This window comes from Colias philodice, chromosome 22 (genome assembly GCF_061535455.1).
Source record: "Colias philodice isolate Cphi_HAF_F1 chromosome 22, ilColPhil1 Martin Lab GWU primary, whole genome shotgun sequence".
NCBI lineage: Eukaryota > Metazoa > Arthropoda > Insecta > Lepidoptera > Pieridae > Colias > Colias philodice.
This window is the reverse complement of record NC_143107.1, coordinates 50,913-72,048: the sequence shown is the minus strand read 5'-3', so window position 1 is coordinate 72,048 and position 21,136 is coordinate 50,913. Positions and strand designations below refer to the sequence as shown.

The 21,136-nt window shown below is 36.8% G+C and overlaps 1 protein-coding gene across 2 annotated transcripts; it reads right to left on the bottom strand.

Moving 5' to 3' along the window:
- Positions 1-1,978: 1,978 nt before the first annotated feature.
- LOC149478195 (uncharacterized) lies at positions 1,979-19,869 on the bottom strand. Of its 2 annotated transcripts, none has more exons than XM_089709607.1 (6): positions 19,633-19,869; positions 10,672-10,818; positions 10,076-10,216; positions 4,763-4,850; positions 3,178-3,295; positions 1,979-2,695 (listed from the first exon to the last, which is right to left on the bottom strand). In XM_089709607.1, the coding sequence occupies exons 1-6, from the start codon at positions 19,705-19,707 to the stop codon at positions 2,512-2,514; spliced, it is 753 nt and encodes a 250-aa protein (XP_089565733.1). In that variant the 5' UTR covers positions 19,708-19,869; the 3' UTR covers positions 1,979-2,511. The 2 variants fall into 2 exon arrangements, with proteins under 2 accessions (XP_089565733.1, XP_089565732.1); XM_089709606.1 differs by having other exon boundaries at positions 10,672-10,817; positions 19,638-19,869.
- Between the last annotated feature and the right edge of the window lie 1,267 nt (positions 19,870-21,136).

Sequence of the window (21,136 nt, the reverse complement as noted above, 5' to 3'; positions counted from 1 at the left end):
TCTATATACCCAATTTCATGCAAATTAGTTCAGTAGTTAAGGCGTGATTGAGTAACAGACAGACAGACAGAATTACTTTCGCATTTATAATATTAAGTATGGATTTTATGGTTTCAAACTTCACGTTGAGTGACATCCAGTAAGCAACCAGCAGTTCTTTTAAATTAACACTATTCAAGTTATTTATTCATTCTATGTAACAAGAGTCAGGCTTTCTTTGTAGGTAATAGACAAAAATACAATTTAAATTCATAATCATAATCGCTCTACACGACTAGAAGATTCGTATACATTGTATGGCACAAAATGAAATTAAAGCGCACAATGGAGGCAGCCGTAAGCCGAGTGCTTAGCGCCCAATTTTTGCCAAATTAATCTTTCTTCAAACACTCCTCGCTGAGAGCTGGAGACGCAAAGTTAATCTTCGCTTCACTCCGCACCGCACTCGGTCTAGACAAAGAGGCGGGAATCGATCAATTTTTTACTTTATTGAGTTTCAAAAGAATACTCATTTAATTGATTATATTCTTAAACGGTGTTTATAAAAGAGTAGACACTAAATATAAATTTATGAATATAAAGAGTAGACACTATATTTTACTAGAATTCTAACGCTTATGATGAAGAATAATAATAAGCTGCTCACTAGATTCAGTAATCGGGATTGAGGTTGCAACTTACAAGAGCTACACACTCCTACATCTGTAAGTACCGATAATAATATCCTGTAGGTACCTAACAATGCATTCATACTCACTTGTGTACAAGCTTGATCGAAATACTGTATCAAGTACGAATTAATTAACATTAAACAATAGCTGCAAAGAATCCCTTCTCTCGTAATTTTCAAAGGACTTTTTCAAGTCTATGTTTCTGCTTTTGGTGCATGATTGCTTAAATTATATACCTACCAGCGCGGCGATAGTACACATTCGCTTTGCAGAAATTATAGTATATTTTACACATTGTTTGTTACCGTCGTAGCGTTGATTGACACCAATGCAATGGCTCGTCTCTCAGGACAGATTACTGAAGCACAGAAGAGGGAAGCTGAAGGAGCTCAAACAATAGACTCCACAATACAACGCCGTGGACCCCACACTCTAATGTTTTATGGTGAACAAGAGACGTGCACACACCGAACAATGAAATTAATACAAGAGGGATTACATTTGTTTGTCAACTCTTATTTCGTCTTATTAAGTTTATGGAAAGGGACAGTGTAAATAAAATAACCAGAAATTATATTCATCTAATATAATATTTAAAGTGCTACAATGTCAATTATTGCAAACCCACTAAATATCTACTTCAATAAATAGTTGCTACAGAGCCTTAATCTAATTGTTCTTACTATACCTAGAGCCACAAAGTCAGAAATATATTACAAAACTGAATTTTATTAAGTCCTTCAAAATTCGAAAAACGACTATTTTACACAAAATGAAATCAATTATGGATGTACTCTCTCTTTGGGCAATTAACATTACATAATTTACAGAATGTACAATCTTAAAATACACTTACATTTCTATTATTTACAATTAATTTTATGAAAACTTGTGTTATATGTAATCGTTATACAGCTATTTATTAAGTAACTACCAAAATCATAAATATGTAAATCTAAGGATTTTCGTGGTGTAGCAATTCCGTTGACTCTTAAGACAACATAATATTATATTATATACTTTTGGCATACAAAGAAAGTGTAAATAATTGTAACGTAACGCAATTAAAGAAACAAAATATTATAGTTTTCTTATTAAAGTCAACAGACATGCTGCATGTATCGATAGTGAGATCAGAACTAGGACATGTATATACTTATTTAAGGCACACGTAACTTTAGGGAAATAAACATAATGTTACCTATTTTTTATATTTACACAATAAGTTGGTAATACTGGTAACTAATACTTAATTGGTTAGATTATTTCTAAATATTAAAAAAATCAATGACAGTAGATGAATTTATATCTACTTTTAGATTATACAATTATATTTTCACATTGCTCGGGACATAACCGATTACCGATTGGTTCAAAAATTTAAACGCTAAAACACAATATATCGTAAACATGAATGAACGATAAAATATTGATTAATATTTAATGGAAGGTGTGAACAAAGTAAATAATAACTGTTAGCACATTTCACGTACCAAATATCAGTTCTGTAGTGAAAATCAGTTTACAATTTACAATACTAACACTATGAATTCAAACTGTATCGTATAAACCGTGTAGATATAAAATACTTTAAAAATCATTTAACACTTAGGAAAATTTTAATAGTCCACAAAATAAAATATAAATACCTTTAAAAACAACGACTAAACTAAGATTGAACTATCGATCAGATGAATACATAGGAAATATATGCGATCCATACAAACGTGCGTTTTAATATAGTATTTTTCTCGACTATCTTAACCCATTAAGTATAGAAAGAAATAACTCATGATGTAGTGTGTGTGTGTGCACGGTGAAGCGAGACGTGTGGAGCGGGTTACGTGTGCACGCGGCTGTACCGCTCGTGCAGCAGGCGCAGCGCGTCCGGCGCGGCGCCGAGCGGGCCCGCGGCGAGCCCGCTCGGCGCGCCGGGCGGGGCCGGCGGGGCGGGCGGGGCCGGCGGGGGCGACGGGGACCGCGCGGGGGACAGCGGCGCCGCCGGCGGCAGCCGCAGCACGTACCTGCGAGCCGCGAGAGGTTAGGTCATACGGGAAGACGCATTGCTTCGAGTAAAACGCACAGTCGGACAAAATACACACAGACATCGTACACGCACAAAATTCACGAACAGACATAAATCACATACAGTCATATAAACACACATATTATCTCATACGGACGAAGCACTCGCTCGGGAACATAACACACATAAATAGATATAGCGAACGCCCAGACATAAATCACATACATATAAACACACAGTAATATCTCGCCCGGGAACATCACACACATAAATAGATATAGCGAACGCCCGAACGAACGTGAGAAACACACCCACATAGTGGAAATAACACACGTACAGATATTATATATCCGCTATGATATTTACACAGATTTAAAACACGCACTCACACTCAGACATAACACACGCACGTAGACTAATGAACTCAACATTCCCCTAGCATCCTGTAGCTGGCGCACAGCGAGCAGCCCTGGGACTCACCGGTGCAGCAGCGCGGTGAAGGCGGGCTCGTGCCAGGGCGCGGGCGCCAGCGCGCCGAGCCCCAGCGCCCACCACTCGCCGCCCGAGCTCACCGGCGCCACGCCCCACTCGCCCACGCCTGCACCGAACGACACGGTTTAACTCAAACTCAATCAAAATTAAAAAAAAAAGTTTTTAAACTACCTTCGGATTCGAAAAGGAACAGCAAGAAGTCGATTTCTAAAATTTTCGTTCATGCAATACAATTGAACATAATTTAAATTTATTGGCTGCCTACTAAAAGTCCTCCGGATAATACGACCTCACAATTCTGATTCATTTATCATTAACATAAGTTAAAAATAAAGACGGACCTAGCATAGAACCTTGCGGGACACCTGTTTGCTGTGTAAAACCTTTTCTCAGTTTCGGTAAGTTAAAAACTGTATGTATTAAATAAATGTATGTCGAGATTATGGGGATGATGGTGCGCATTATCCATGTACTGAATAAATAAAACAATAGTGATGATCACATAGAATAAAAAAATAATAATATGGTCACTATTAAACCCAATGTAAAAGTCTGAATAGAAATATTATAATCAAAACTGACAACACTCTTTCTTTGTAACGATTTATGATTAAAATGATACGTTATTACAACGTATATCGATAAGTGAGACAATGTCTCCCATTGAGTGCGAGCCGCGAGGTGAGGCCACCTGCCCGCACCGCGCGCCACTGAGGGGCCATTACACCTCACACTATGAACTGTTTTATTTAAACAAATACTGATTTTGACATTTTATTCTACCAGCTAATCTATATGAACCCTTGTGTAAACTTTCGTGTAGATCTAATCCAATGTAAACTCAAGTTGTAACTTTTAATTATTAAATTTTAAATACGTTTGCTGTTTATATAGTACCTATACATACTTATAAGGTAACTTCATTTATAAATTAGGCATTACTTCTAAAATATCTCTATGATAGAAAGTTAAGTATTACAATTTTGAGTTAAAAATAAATACAAAAGTATAAAACAAAACTATTGATTGAACCCATTAATTACATTCACAAATGCCAGTTTAGAAACATAAACGTGTTAAATCGTTAACAAGCAGTGTGCGGGGCGGAGCCGCAGCGACACGTCACACGACACGCGTCTCCCGATATCGGACCAATTAATGGCATTATAATAACACCTCACCGGGACATCCGCCGTAATGATACGTGTTAAAAGCAGATTTGTAAATAGATACACAACATGTGAACGAAATCGAAAAATAATGACCAAATTAACAATTTTTAGTTCGATTTATCTATCAAATTGGTATTTTACGCGCTGTAATTGTTTAGGCAACGAGTCATTTGCTGGAAGTTCATCAATTATAAATTGGAAATCAGAATCAGGCGGAGTAATTATAGTATCCAATAGTTCTGCATTAAATATGATATAGAAACTTATAGAATTGGGTCACTTTAATGACGTGTTAAATACAAACCTGGGATTTGGTTCAACTTATTTTTCGACATCTTTTTAAAAATATTTTGAATAAAAATATCAGACTATGGAATATCGCCCTTCAGTACGGCACTCACCATGTTCGTGATGCAGGAAGGGCGCGTGCTCCCGGCCCAGCGCCTTCTCCCGCTTGCGCCACTTCGCTCGTCTGTTCTGGAACCAAACCTGCAACAAAGCTTGCCTTTACTTACTGTTTTTCAGATTGTTAATATAGCATCGAATCGGGGAATGATATCATTTCAAAAATAAATTAATTTGGGTTAGGCCTATGTCCTGCAGAGGACGTCGCGTGGAATGGCGTCACATTCATGATGAATCACAATTCTCAACATGATTATGTTGAGAATTGTGATTCATCTTCATCATTTATTTATTTCATCATCAAAAATTAGTTACGATTCTAACTAATGTTCCTACATGAATCAAAATGATTATAAACTTGACAGTGAACATAATCGTGATTCGTGATAAAGTGACTTTATTCAGAAACTGTTCACTATTAAAATATCCCAATACGAGTCAGGAAGTATGATCGCAAATGGTGACGGTAACAACTGACAATGGGCCGCGCGGGCAGTCGGCAGACGCAGCAAGGGCGCGCTAAATGTCTCAACCCCGTCCACTTTTAATTTTTTTATCGCATAATTGCCGCCAATTTGTCGCCCGCTCTCCACTACAATGGGGACATAATGAAAAGCAATTACGCATACGTGGTTTTCGCGCGATACAGTGCGCGACGCGAACCCGACCCTCGGCCGAGCGCTTTAGGGTTCACATTGCAGCGGCGGCAGCGGAGAATAGAAACAAATTGAGCTAGTCGAGCCACATTGCGCTAATAAAAAGACATTGTAACGCGAAGGCAAAAATGGCATAATTTGATAATTTTCAAATGAGTCCGTTCCGCTGCGGATCTCGATTCTCGACTCAAGCAAATTAGAGTTCACGCTCGATTGGCTGCCATCACAATTCACAATTGCCATTTGATTTGAACTTAATGGCGCGGTGCATTCTTCCTTGTGTTGACTTTTGCTTTTTACAGTATGTACTCGTATATAGACGACCATGCACGAAAATTCCCACCATAGCTAATAAAAAAAGAGCACAACTAATGTCACACAATATTAATATACCTACCAATATAATACGAGAAACTCCGTACGAACGCCAGTTTTTACTCTTTCACGCATAATCAGCTGATCGGATCCGTATAAAATTTGGTTAACATAATATACATGTATAATCTAGTCTGCATAAACTGGATCATCTTTTTTGCGGGTAGCTAGATTCTATATAAAATATTATGTAAAAGGGTAAACATGCAGTAAACTAATTGAAAGAGTTAATGGAAATTAAACACTAGATATTGAGTTAATTACGGGTTCTCACTTTGCCCAGTGTTTCGTGAACATTAATAGCAATTAAATAATTGAGCAAATGGTTGCGCGCACTACAGCGCGGCGGAGGGCCGCCGAGTGTCGCCTCTCGCACCGATCACTCAAACTCTTTAATACTTCTCAATTGCTTTCTGAAACCACACTTTGCGACGATCCCGCCCAGTTAAAATCGATCTTACATCTACACGATAAGGCTCAATGCCGGCGGCGCGGTGCGGCGTCGAGAGGCTTCGTGGCTCGTTTGTCGGCGAGCGCCATCTATGGAGTGGATTAAAAGCAATTTGCCGCTTAGAGTGCGATTTAGGGAGCGCTTTTGTTCCGGAGCTCGCCAGTATCGCGGCAAAACAATTTTCAAACGACCATAATAAATTCAAGAAGCCACAAAATTAACCGCATCGCAATTATCGCCGGAACCGTAATTACACTCTCTTAAAGTTTCATCAGTGCATCTGAAAGCGAATGAATTCCTCGTTACGTCCGCCTCCGCTCCCCGCGCACCTCGCAGCCCTGTGCTGTGTTTTTAAGTGTTTTATTGTCTGTGCGGTTCAAATCCCGCTCGAGAGTCCACGATATTAACAAGGGTTGCCAACAACTGTTAACTGTTTTCACTTTACCAACGATTGCTGTTGTAAAAACTTTTGGAAACTTATTGTCACTAGATGTAATCATCAATTTGGTTGCATTTTCTCATAAATCTCTTACCTATTGTTTATTTAATACAAAAAGATAATATAATTTAAAATAATTAAATTATAGATTATATTACCTAACCATTTCAATGTCTTTTGCATTCCTAAACATTGCAACATTTGTAGCATCATCAAAAATCTAATAATTGCGTATAGCATAATAATATGATATTTTTATTTCTTCCATAAGTAAACAACATATTAACTTTCAGACGAGAGGCAGCCCGAGACCCCCCCGGCCCCCCTCCCACTGGTAATTACCAAATTGCAGCGGCGCTCGCTTTAACTGCACCCGAAGAGCTCTCGGCGCTCAAACCGCTTAATTAAACTATTGTTACTCGCGCACTTGTACTCCATTGCCCATATCATACCTAACGAACGCTTATTTACGATTCAATTCTATTGTGATCGCAATACATGACTCTAATGGTAAACAGAATTAATAAAGCATCATACATAGTCTTGATTATTGTGAGAAAAAATTTACATTTACCTATAGTTCGAAATGAAATGCGTGGTGTAAATGAGAAAAGTTTGAAACGCAACTGTTCCAGTCGTCGCTAACTCGATATCGGAGCAAAGGGCCCTCGCGTCATGAATGAGATTCATCAAGCTAAGCCGAAGACGCTAAGCCCGACGAGTGTAAAGGATCAGAACTTGGGAGACAATGGAAACGAAATTCTAATGAGCGCCGTGAATGCACCTAACGAGCTGAGAGCAGATCGACGCGACGCGCCGTGCAGCGCTCGGCGAGACCAGGATACTGCCACACTCGAGTGTGTGCTACAGATCGCCATTCAGTGCATATTTCTAACCACAAAAGTTAAACGTTACTTGAGCGTTAGGATAAGGTACTTGTTAGTAGTTTAGCATTTAAACTGAAGAAATTACTGAAACATAATATGATCGTGAGGAAGATCGTCTGTGATATTTTCATTAAAATTCAAAGGTACCCGTCATTTCAAAGAAAAAATTAATTCAGTTAGATATATATACCTACCTACAGAAATATGTATAGACGCACCTCGGCAGTTTAACATCATATCTTATAAAAGTGAAGGTGTCAGTATTGTATTTCTTTTATTTATGAAGTGCTCACCCAACCAATAAGCACAATACCCGTGGCCGCTGCGAGGCGGAGTCAACGTGCCCACCGAGTGGCGAAATGCATAAAAAATTACATAAAACCGCTCAAATTATCACAATTAACCGCTACAAAAAATTTAATCGTTTATTTCTATTTAGCGTAACTAGTTGGACGTTTAAAGTAAACTACTGTGAATTAAGTCATTTATGAAATTGTGCATAATTATAAGATTTCATGCAATTGTAAGGGATTGCAAGCGGAGGAGGTAATCAGAGGCGATTAGCGAGGCGGAGGCGCGGCAAACATTAGCGCTGTCGACGCGAGAGCATAATGAGCGGAATTAGCGGCCATTGTACGGAACCCCCCCCCCACCGCACCCCGCGCCCCGCCGGCGTGCACCCCCGCACCCGCCCGGTGCATACGTGGTGCTGACCATGATTTAATAAAATATGGTAAATATATTTAGAAAATGCAATATTTGGTTATTTATAACACTTATGACACTGCTATAATCTATAAGAGCATTTAATTTGACAATCGGATGCGGTCGTTCGTTAGCGGAGGGTAGTCTGCAAATGATTAGACATTAAAACTCGAGGTGTGACGCAATCTAGCGCGCATTGTCCGCGCTGCGGTCGGCCACAATGCACGTAATGCTAATTACCGCGCGATTGTCGCCGCCAGCGCACCGCCCGAGCCGTACCCACTGCCCGCTGCCACTAGCCCACGTATTGTCTGATTCTTAACACACCGCTATTCATCATTCATATACGCCTACAAATTAAATTCACTAGAATTGCCAGTTTATTAAGTGTTTTGTTTATCTTTCTGGCCATAATTATCATGAGGCAAAGGAATGTTTAGTACAATTATTTGCAGTCTGTCTAATTATATTGTTTACATTTTGATAATCTTATTCGAACCAAAACATACAACAGAAACATTTAGTCCGTCGATATTAGGTTCCTCTTATTATTCTATGAATACCTTTTATACTCGGTTTTTAAAAGTACCAAAATACACCTTTTAATTACCCAATTAGACACGTAATTAATCTCTTGAATTCCATTCAGTTAAACGTGGCTAATTGCTATTAATATATGAAAACCGCACAATTACTGCGCTAATAACGCTTTATTACAAAATTGAGACCAATTTAGATTAAGCCCAAATGTGTTACGTGATATTTCTCCCTAATGAAATTAAACTGTTCACTCATAATAATTATGCATATTACATTTCTGTTACGAAATTGATATGTTTTTCGTGAAAATGTTGTAATTGACTTCAGTTTTGTAGAGGCAATCGTATTATTCAGTGTATAAACTGGATTTTGATAAATGTACGTATAGGTAAGCATTCACTTATATTTTTAATTTGCAATAAAATTAATAGAGGAGTTTTTAACATTCAGTCTACAAAGTGCTTGGTAGATGAAACAATTGCTACCAGACTAAAAAAAGTGAAATTTAAGTACATAATATGTACATGTTGGATTTAATAAACAATATAAAAAAATGTCCATCAAATCAAAACAATGTAGAATTTCGTAGCAATTTCGTAGTCCGCAAGAATATCTATTTTTACTTATTGCACGCCTCATAAGCGAAGCGTTGAGGTGGGTACTACTGTCACTTCGCGCAAAACATCTGATTTTTCAAACTTAAAATGTCTTTATGTATCATACATTGCACTTGTAAGATAATACATACACACACATATTAAGAAAAAACACTATTTTTAACATTCGTGATATTTTTGATGTCATTTTTGTTATTTAAACTAGTTAAAAAACAGTTTAAAAAAGTTCTGTCTTGGACGTCCGTGTGTCTGTATGTGCGGAGGATTGACTTGTTAACACGATAGCGACCGAAATACTTTACTAATCGAGTCTTTTTTTTCAAATGAGATCCTTGGGAAACTCCCGCTAGTATCGAATTTTTCCTTGTAACATACGCGTGAATCTTATTAACAAGGTGAGTACGATTTTGATACAACGCACGTACCATAGATATCGTGACCCGTAGATACTGTTTCAGATATCTTTTCCAACAAAATTTTATGGTCTATTAAATCAAACGCCTCGCTTCAGTTTCAAGTGAAAATAGCGAATGAATCTAGCCAGTATTTTCTTGTGTACGATTTTACGCGAGTATTGCACATTTAGAAATTAATAATTATTATTAGACAAAAAATATTATCTGGTGCGTGTGAACGTACCTGCACGCGCGCCTCGCTGAGGTCGAGGCGCAGGGCGAGCTCCTCGCGCGTGAACACGTCGGGGTACTGCGTCTTGTCGAACGCGCGCTCCAGCTCGTGCAGCTGGTACGTGGTGAATGTGGTCCGGCTGCGGCGCACCTGCTTCAGAACGACCGATATTCATCCCTTCAATTTTATACTTCTTAGAGTTACTCTAATTTCCTAATCATCTTACTCTTACACTGATTTCATTGCTTCTACTACCTACACATTAGTAGAGGCTCGAAGAAGCTAGATGTTCTTTACTCAAATAATTTAGAAAACATGGAATTGAGCTCAAGCTTGAATGTTGACATTCATTTTAGACACACTAAAATTTGATTTTGTGACTCGAAAATCTCGACTAAATTTTCGATAATCCTTTCAGTAATGGACTAATATAGTAAAATTCACACACATGTTACTAAACTGATTGCGTTGAAATTGAGGTGTAAAAAATTCTTGCTTTAATTAAATTTCATCATCATATTCTTTCAGAAGCTTGATCGGTTGATTTTGGCCAAACTCGTCAAAAACATGCTTACATATACCTACATAAGATAAGTTAAGCAAGCTACCTTGCGCGGTCTGCTGGCATCCAGCTCCAGGTGGTCGGGCAGCTCGGCGCTCGGCTCGGCGTCCGGCTCGACGCTGGGCTCGGTGTCTGGCTCCACCTCATGTTCGGAGTCTGAGTGCACGCTCTCGCTTTTCAACTCCACGCTGTCTGTTGTAAAGGAATTTGGAATAGGAATTTAAATCAAAATTAAAAATACTTCTGGATAAGATGTAGTTCTATCATCAGTTTTTCAAATTGCAACCGATTAGAAACAGAAAGATAATCCGTTCAATGAAATTGTACAGAAATAATCTTTAACAGTCATTGTTAATGTAAATCATGAATTATAATGAATATGTGGGTACATTTCTAGTGAATATTAATTTACGTATTTAAAGCATTAACTATCTACTTAAAGAATCAGAGAAACAAATAATAAAAGAAGCTAGGCTTAAAAAATACATGACAAAAATAGAACATAATTATTTAATAACAGAACAATTTTATAATTCACGGACGCACTATTTCATATTCTGTAATTCTAACATGTATCCGTAATCATAGTGTTTCAACTTTCAAGTAATATTTCAATGAAACTAACATAAATGACGAATAATACTGGCATAATATTATAAGGGAACGCCAAACAAAGCCACGTGGAGTTTGCGAATAACATTATATTATAATCAATGGTACAATGCGACATGATAAACATGTTCATTTCAATTAGCATGCGATTACCGGGGAGGTCAATTGCTAAAACTTTTCCCATCGACCACGTGACATCGATCTTTTAATCCGAACTGAACCCGCTCCGAGCGGCCACCCCAAGCCCTGTAATTACCAAACCGTTCAACGTAAAGCCGACCCACTGGCCCGACAATAAGCCGCAAATTAGCGTGCGGCCGCGTCGCGATAGGGCTACCAGCAGTCAGTTGTCGACAAACAAAATACGCTTTTTGTAAAGCACTTAGCGTCACTCGACGTTAGTTGCGCTATTTATTTATTGTAATAGTATTTTTGTAGTTTTGTAATTGTTGCGAGGAATTAGTGCAGTACAAAGAGATTACAAGTTATTGTGCAGAGACGAGGGGCGACTAATGCGGCACAGTTAGATCTCAACTCTCGACTTCACTGACAGTCAACGGCACATCTCCATCCTACATGTGAAAGTTCACGATCACAATACGTTTCATGTAAAACTAATTTAACTATAAACACGGTAAAAAGGTCGCAAATATATAGAAATGATACAATAATTAATTAATTATACATTTCTGTGAAGTTTGGAGCTCGCATAAAATTATCAAACATTCATTGAAAATTTTAACAGGATCCAACCACTTTTCGTAATAAAGATACAATAGCACTTTTAGATTGTAGTGATTTCATAATGTAGGTAAATATTTCTCATGAATAAAATCATAATTCTTGAAAAAAGCTACAAAACGGTTCAAGAGTCATAGTCAAAGAAGATAAAACATTCATTGAAGTTGTTCTTGCTCAATGATTCAGGCAATATAATGAGTTAAAATAAAATAAACATTGAAATAAATCGTACCTACTCACCAGTCTGAAAAGCCTTTATCGTATAAAATGCTTGTTAAATTGATCCGATCAAATATATCGACGAACAGAGACAATATTTTATAAAAACGAACGAGTGCATCGCTGCTTCAAAAGCAGATTTGCACGGAGGCCGGTCTGTTGTTGGATTTTGAACCGTTTCCGGTTGTGATACGGGTATTCGGCGGTCGGAGGGGCAGCCGGAGGTAGGCAGTAGATACTCACCGGAGGCAGCGTAACGAGCAACACGTTGAGTGGCAATTTGACAGGATTAGCGCACACGTAGAGATCATCGGCGAGCCTTTGTATGTAATTGGCCAAAAGGTATACGACAATTTGTTTATCAATATAAATTGGCTACAAGTGCCCTGTATGTATCGGCCGAGATAAAACACCGTCACTGTTTCATTAAGTGTATCTACCACTGAAATAGTTCATATAGATTTTGAGAAAAATTTAAATAGATATTCAAACTCAACAATATTAATAGGTTGTAAATAGTAATGATAAACCGTCTCAATATGGTTTTCCTTTATTTCTCACACATATTCCTAGTCTATACTTATAATAATATTATAAAGAGGAAAGGTTTGTAATTATGTATGTATGTATTGTATTCACGCATAAACTACTGGACCGATTTAAAAAATTCTTTCACTATTAGAAAGCTGCATCTTCACTGAGCAACATAGGCTATATTGCATTTTCAAAAAAATTAGAGATCCTTACCAAAAATGCAATAGGTAATGTAACCCTAGGGCGTTTAGCTACTATTATGTATTCTGTGCCCTAGGTGTAAAAATTCCTTAATAAAAATTCTGTCATCGCGTGCGCTGCGGAATCTATTCCTTGAAGTACAAGGATGGTTCTTATAAAAAAAAAAAAAACGTAAACATGTAGGTACCACGGGCGAAGCCGGGGCGGACGGAAAATAAGTAGAAGAAAAACTGCTATCACTGTAAGAAGAACAAGAAGCGGCGTAAGCAAGTATCGGTTATGTTCATCATTCCTATAACCTATTAGGTAGGTACCTATTCTATAAAAATATTGGTAAGCAAATTAATTTTTCAAATCAAATCAATCAGACAACAATCAGACAACAAAATCAAAATTACGTAACCAATTTACCTACATGAAAACAGTGGAATATGTATATAGAGGTGATGGGGTGCGTCTTACCGCTTACGATAGCTGAAACAATCCGTCTATGACAACTTTATATTATCAGCAGATGCATTTGAGTAACAGCTAACAACCTTCAATACTAATCTTCATTTTCCTAAACTATTTGATATGGAATGAATTTCTCTCCTGCGTCTGTCTTCAGCATGTAGGTACCCTATAATAAGTACCTACTACCTACTACCTAGTAGTCTCGTAGGTTGATTCATTACGGGACAGCGATTAGAACTCGAAGCAAGAAAATATTCTTGCTTAGAAATAAGGAAAGAAACATACCTATTGTGTTTTGACTCCACAAATAAAATAATGCCATGAAAAAAAAAACAATTGAAAGATGATTGAAAGAGAAATATTAAGAAAAACATAAAATTGAAAACTGAGCCTACGCCGCGCTGTAACGAAGTTTCAACACTGATTATTATCAATTTTTATATCTCACAACTGGCCCAAAATTTGGTATTGTATAAGGTTATGAATCTCCTTGAGCACAATGCGCCCTCATTATGTTGCGCAGCCTCTTGCTGTCCGATCCCTGGCGTGTCTACTTGTCTGCTAGCGTGGAGTGCTCTCAGCGGCCGCGGGACGATAAGCACAATATTTGCCTCACACACAATGTGTCAACACAATATTACTAATACCCGCCATCATTCGGCTATTGCGACCCGCCCTACCGTGAACTATTACATATTTTACTAAGCATTATACCCCGACCCTCACGCGCTACTTTAATCTTTATCATAAATATTTAAAGCCTAAAATGCAGTGCATTGTGTCATTTTGTAAAACTAATACAAATCCGATATAATGAAGCCGCGGGGGGCCGAGGGTGCTTTCAAAGAAAAATCGAAAATTACGAGTTATTAAAGATTATTTATAGAGTTATGATTTTTATATTTTAAAGAGTAGAGATAATGTTTGTGGTTATGTTGATACTGATAGATATTAGATATAATATTTTTGGGTTTATTTTGGACATGTATAGGTATTTTATTTCTAAATCTAATATCGATAATATAAATTATACCTATCTATGGTTACAAGGTTTTTATATTAAAATGGATCAATAATTAAATTATGAGTTCAATTAATTGAACTAGGTGATTTACGTAGTTATGGTAGGTAATTAATAATTATAAAATTTTAATTCAATCAATAATAATTAATTGAATGATACAGGACACATTATTTGTTAATTATTAATTAATTGGTGTAGGTATATTAGAATAAAAAGTAAGTATTATAATTAATTGCAATATAAACATAATATTTCAATTAATTATAATACCTTTTATTCTAGGTAAGTAGGTAATGCAATGGCATTACAAAAATAAAATAGTAATTACTAATTACCTACCTATAGATAATAATTGGTCAAATATTGTATCATATACCTACAATATACATAGATAAAGTTGTATCTAAAAAACTAAGCCTAGGATAAAATAATTTGGAAAATCCAAAAGTGCACGCCTCATAATTTTTTTTTTAATAAATATTTATTAATTAGGTATTATTTTTGTTTATTTAATAACAATTAAACCACATCGAATCAGACCCTGAAAAATGAAAGGGTTCTATTCCTGAGCATACTCAAGCGTAAGAGAAAAAAAAAGACTCGATTAGTAAAGTATTTCGGTCGCTATCGTGTTAACAAGAAAAAGGATCCGCACATACAGACACACGGACGTCCAAGACAGAACTTTTTTAAACTGTTTTATAACTAGTTTAAATAACAAAAATGACATCAAAAATATCATGAACGTTAAAAATAGTGTTTTTTCTTAATATGTGTGTGTATGTATTATCTTACAAGTGCAATGTATGATACATAAAGACATTTTAAGTTTGAAAAATCAGATGTTTTGCGCGAAGTGACAGTAGTACCCACCTCAACGCTTCGCTTATGAGGCGTGCAAAAATATATTTTTATCTAATTATTTTACCTACAATCTACAGTTGTAATAAAAAGTAACCAATAATAAGTTTAACCTTCCAATGCCATCTACGGCTAGAATATTCGGACAACAATTAATTAAATATTATTTCAAAAATGTCATTTCGTATAAAAGTTATCTATAACGAACATCAATTGATAAGGTATCTGCATTTAACCTAGGGGTATTTTATATACTCGTACTTAGATAATATGGATTGTGGAGTGTTAGGTATAGTCTACTTATTTAGTGATTTACGAAATGTGATAAATAGTAATTAATAATATCAAATCTTTTTTATTTTTTACTTTTCTGTTTTTGAAGTCGGTTGTTTTTATCGCAGTTATTTTTATTTAATACTTTTTAGTGTATTTTTCGAAGAAAAAAAATTTCATCCCTCAGTTACATGTATGGGGGGCCCCACCCCCAATTCTTTTTTTTACTATTTAGTGTCATATTTTTGTAGCGGTTCATACAACACATATTCCCATCAAATTTTTAGTGTATTTTTCAACGCGAATCAAACGAGCCCAATCTCGATAAAATTGAGTCAATATATTAGTGAGTTCCTATGGCCACCTTCCGATTCCATCATCAAATCAGCTCTATGTCATGATAATGTTTCATCGCTATCCAATTTACATACCTACGTATACAAAATTTCAGCTCAATCGGATACCGGGAAGTGAATCAAAGTTACTTGCTACATTTCAATTAAGTCATCGAGTACAGACAAAAATGCTCATAAAATAAAAACTACTGGGCTTATCCGAATAAATTTTTTATGGGACTAATTCGACACCATCCCGCATCGAACAAAAAAATAATCACGTAAATTGGTTAAGAAACCTAGGAGTAGTCGGTGTACATACATAAAATAATAAACCGGCCAAGTGCGAGTCGGGCTCGCGCACAAAGGGTTCCGTAGCAGCAAATATAATAAATTACAGTTAAATCAACCTATCTCAAAAACTATAAGAGATACTTTGATCAAACCAAAAATCGTTGAAAGAGTTAATTAGCATGCATCACCTCTATTTTTTTTAGAATTTTATACCCCGTAGTTATAAAAATAGAGGGGGGGGGACATACTTTTTACGACTTTGAGAGCTGATATCTCAAAAACCGTTCACTTTAAGAAAAATGTTTTTTAGAAAACTTTATATCATTTTAAAAGACCTTTCCATTGATACCCCACACGGGTATGTACATCGAAAAAAAAAATTTCATCCCTCAGTTACATGTATGGGGGGCCCCACCCCCAATTCTTTTTTTTACTATTTAGTGTCATATTTTTGTAGCGGTTCATACAACACATATTCCCATCAAATTTCATCACTGTAGTACTTATAGTTTCCGAGTAAATCGGCTGTGACAGACGGACAGACGGACAGACGGACAGACGGACATGACGAAACTATAAGGGTTCCGTTTTTGCCATTTTGGCTACGGAACCCTAAAAAAAGACGGGTTGCACTCCGGGAGTGCCGGCAGAAGTGAAAACTTGATTATTAACGTTGAGCATGTTTGATATCCATCCGTCTTACGCTTTTTCGATCAGGTCACGTGTCCTGACGCGAGTTTAAGATTTTATACCCAACGCCCGCCGCTAAAGAAGTTTTCACTTCAAAAAATATACCGGCCGAATTGATAACCTCCTCGTTTTTTTTTTGAAGTCGGTTAATTATTAATGTTGTTAATTCGAGGGTAAAATATCTTCTCTGACAATTCTTTTTAGCTTCAAATAACTTCTACTTCTTCTACTGCTTTTATACAGGTGGAATCGACGAAGTTAAAAGTTTCGTTCAATTGTCACGCGATATAATATACCCACCGGCACAATTAGCGGAACAGAAAAAAAAGTGAGACTACGAGATAATAACGCATATATTTGACGAAAATGTAATTAGACACAAAATAACAAATTAATTAACATCTTTTAACAACGACTTTGAGAAGTCTTTCGTTATTTTTTATTGAAAAATAAAGAAATTTGAAATTTGTGAAATTTTTAGATGATTATGATTTATGACCCATCACAAAAAATAAAAAAAGTAAACATTAAATGATTTAACAATAAAATTAATAACGAGTGTTTCCCCCTCTTGCTCTGATTGCGGTTTCCATTCGTCTGGGCATGCTAAAGATTATGTTATCGATGATTTCTTGAGGCAACCGCTTCCACTCCTCAAGTAATGCGTTTCCAAGTTCATTCAGATTGTTGGGGGGTGGCATTCTGGATTTAACCCTTCTTTTTAGCAAGTCCCAGACATGCTCTATCGGATTCAAATCGGGGGAATTTGCTGGCCACTGCATCACCGGTATACCTACGTGGTTCAGACCGATTGTGCACTATGAGCACGAGCATTATCTTGCATTAGAATAAAGTCGTCACCAATAAATGGGGCAAATGGTACAACATGTTCTTCTAAAATGTCTCTGATGTATCGATCTGCTGTCATGGTCCCTCCTGTGACTATCACTAACTCCGTGCGAGCTCCCAAACATATCCCTCCCCAAACCATAATCGAGCCGCCACCATAAGCCACTGTGTGTTCAAAATTAGACTGTATGTGGCGTTCTCTTTTGAGTCTCCATATTCTTTGTCTCCCATCGATCTATTTTAAAAGAACTCTGCACTCATCAGTAAAGAGAACCTGCTGCCATTCGTTCAAATCCCAGACGATGTTCTCGCGTATCGGTTTCTGTTCCGCTAATTGTGCCGGTGTGTGTATAATGTCATAATGAATACAATGAGTGCAAATGTTCTTGGAATAGGTACCTACCACGTGACATCTGCAGAATATCTGATTTCACAGCAACTCAAGCGCTAGCTGCTGAGTAGGTAATAGGTATTAGGTACCTACCATCAACTATACTAAGATTATAAAGAGGTCAGAATTTTATGTAAGTTAATGTTTGTCCGCGCGCACAGCTTGTAGAAATAAACTTTTTCAAGAGCAATTTAAGTATAGAATGGGGCGGCAGGAAAATTTAAGTAGGCAGTAGGTACCTACATAGTTTCACGTTTCGTTTATTCTTAAAATACATAATAAAAGCTAATATTTAAATACTGATTAAGGTTATTCTTAATCTGTATTAAAATACATATTAGGTATTTTTCACTTAAAAATTAGAGATTTGTTAAGCTGATCAGGTACAAACAAATTCAGTTTATGTCAGAAAATTCTACAAAATCTTATCTGCATAATAATATATATGGAATGTATATATAATTATTTTTAATATAATTTTTAGAAAAACTTCTAGATTATAATTATGCGGCTAATTTTTATTTCGTCGAATACATAATATTATAACCTTTAAGTAGGTAGGTACAGCTTAGTGCTTACAAATGATGGCTTAAAATTTTAATTTTTAATGTTGGAAATTATAAATATAAATTCATTTTATAACGCTTCTAGAAAAATCTGAGTGCCTAAAGAAATTAGTTCAATTAATTATAAAATAACCTTTTTCTCTACAGAAACTAATTGTGAATATTCTCTTCCTGACTATTTATCAGTGACTTGTATTGTTCTCTATTTATCTATTCCGAATTTGCTCGATATTAGTTTTAATAAATACTATAATGAAGCATTCCAATTAGGTAAGAAACTGTGCTCTATAAACCTACATAGGTATATTTTTACTAACACTCTATTTTTGAGCGATTTAATAGACCGATAAAAAAAGAAAATAGATAATAAATCCTTCCTATCTTTACTAATATTATAAATGCGAACATGTAAACACATTCGTTCGTATTTCTTTCACCTGGAAATCGACCGATTTTATGATTTTTAGTTTTTACGTCTGGAGATAGCGAAAGCCTTCATTTGAAACATTTAATCACTTATAATACCACAAGAGCTTCAAAATTATCGGGTATTTTCCGATAGGTTCGTTGCAAACAAATGAAGGAGTCAAGTTTTTAGTCCAGGTTAAAAAATCACGAGCGCGAAGCGCGAGTGATTTTTCCTGAAAAACTTGACGACTTTATTTGTTTGCAGGGAACCTTGAGGGAAATGCCAGATAATTTTGAAGCTCTTGTGGTATTCGGGGGATTATTTTTCCGTCCCAAATGTCGGCCAATAATTTCACAATTGAATTCAACCTGTCAGTTTGACATCAACGACCAGAGAAAATTTTCAAAAAATTATCAGTATAATACCATGTAGGTTGTACCACGTGACGTCGAATGGTGCAATTCTATTGGTCGATATTTGGGTCGGAAAAATAATCATGAGAATTCCTTTTACCTCGCAAAGTCGCAGGTAAAAGCTAGTAAAAACATGATGATTACCATTAGAGACATGCCGATGTCCCAGTATGCTGTCGATGGTGTAGGCCACGCCGCGCCGCGCACTCGACATGCCGACACTATCGCACTAACGCACTACGCACTACGCACTATCGCACTTGCTGTCCCACACGGTACGTTTGTTTTATTGTCCTTTCCAGTCACTTTCACTTCATTATTCAAAAAACTAAAACCAAACTGTCAATAAATAAATCACGTTAATCTAACGTAAAATTAGTGAAATTCTGTATTCGCTCGAAAAAATTAATAAATAATTATTTCAATAAAAATGTAATTGAATAATTGAATTCGCGCCTGCAACTCTGAAGTTTCGTAAGACGGCAATGAAATTCGCGATTGACGTGTGACCTCGCAGAACTTTTGTCAAACTTTGACTGAGGTCTGTAACTCGACGCAGAGGTCCCGCCTCGCGAGGGTTAGCGGCTGTCCCGCTCGGGCGCGCGCGCGGGCCGTAGCGCCGTCCCGCTCGCGAGCCCGCCCCGGAGCGCCGCCATTGGCCGCCCGCAGTGGGAGGGGAAAGTGCAGCTCACTGCTACTTGATGTCAGTAAGATGCAACTAACCTCGCCGCTTATTAAATTAGCCCGTAACTATTCTAATTAGTTCGACTATATTTGGCCATTTAGTATTGTGGCTTTTCTACAGCATAGTAAAATATCTCGTCAGCCTTTTAACAAATAACACACGATATGCACTTATTTTGAACTTATTGATTAATCCTTTTTTTTAATTTCTATGCCACCGAGTTGAGAGATTAATAAGTATAAATAATGTATATTTAACTAGCGGTCCGCCTCGGCTTCGCCCGTGGTACATATTTATGTTTTCTCTACATAAGAACCATCCTGGTACTTCAAGGAATATAATAAAAAAAGAATTATCGAAATCGGTCCACCCGTTCTCGAGTTATGCGCTTACCAACACATTTTGCGATTCATTTTTATTTTTTCACAATTTAAAATTTTATAGTCAAACTGTAAATGAACCAACATTAGGTATGCACAAACCTACCTCATGCGTGCACAGAAAATCCGCTTCGTTTAACGAGATCATGGCAAACGCTTCTCTATCGTAGCTACCCACATAAAAAACAAACCCCACAAATTCCTGTCCTGCCAAATATCTATCCTAAGAATTCACGTAGGTAATCATAATTAGGATAACACATCGCCATTGTTTATCTACTAATCGTGTCTCTTACATAGGTTTGAGGTTGAGCCTCGAGCCTCGAGTAATCTTAAAGCCGAGTATTATTTGCAGATTTAAAATGAGATTAAGGAAATGCGTCATCGAGTCCATCGCTGGGGCGTGAGAACCGCTCTCGAGCCTCACTAATGCTGCGACGTAATCTTGAGATTACGTCTCGTTTTCGATTAATTTGAAGCATTGAAACACGAGCAGCATTGTTTGCGAGGCATTAGCAGGTGTAATCGGTTTGTCGAGAGCTGCCTCGCTGCAGCTTACGCCTTCCCAGTTCCCAGGA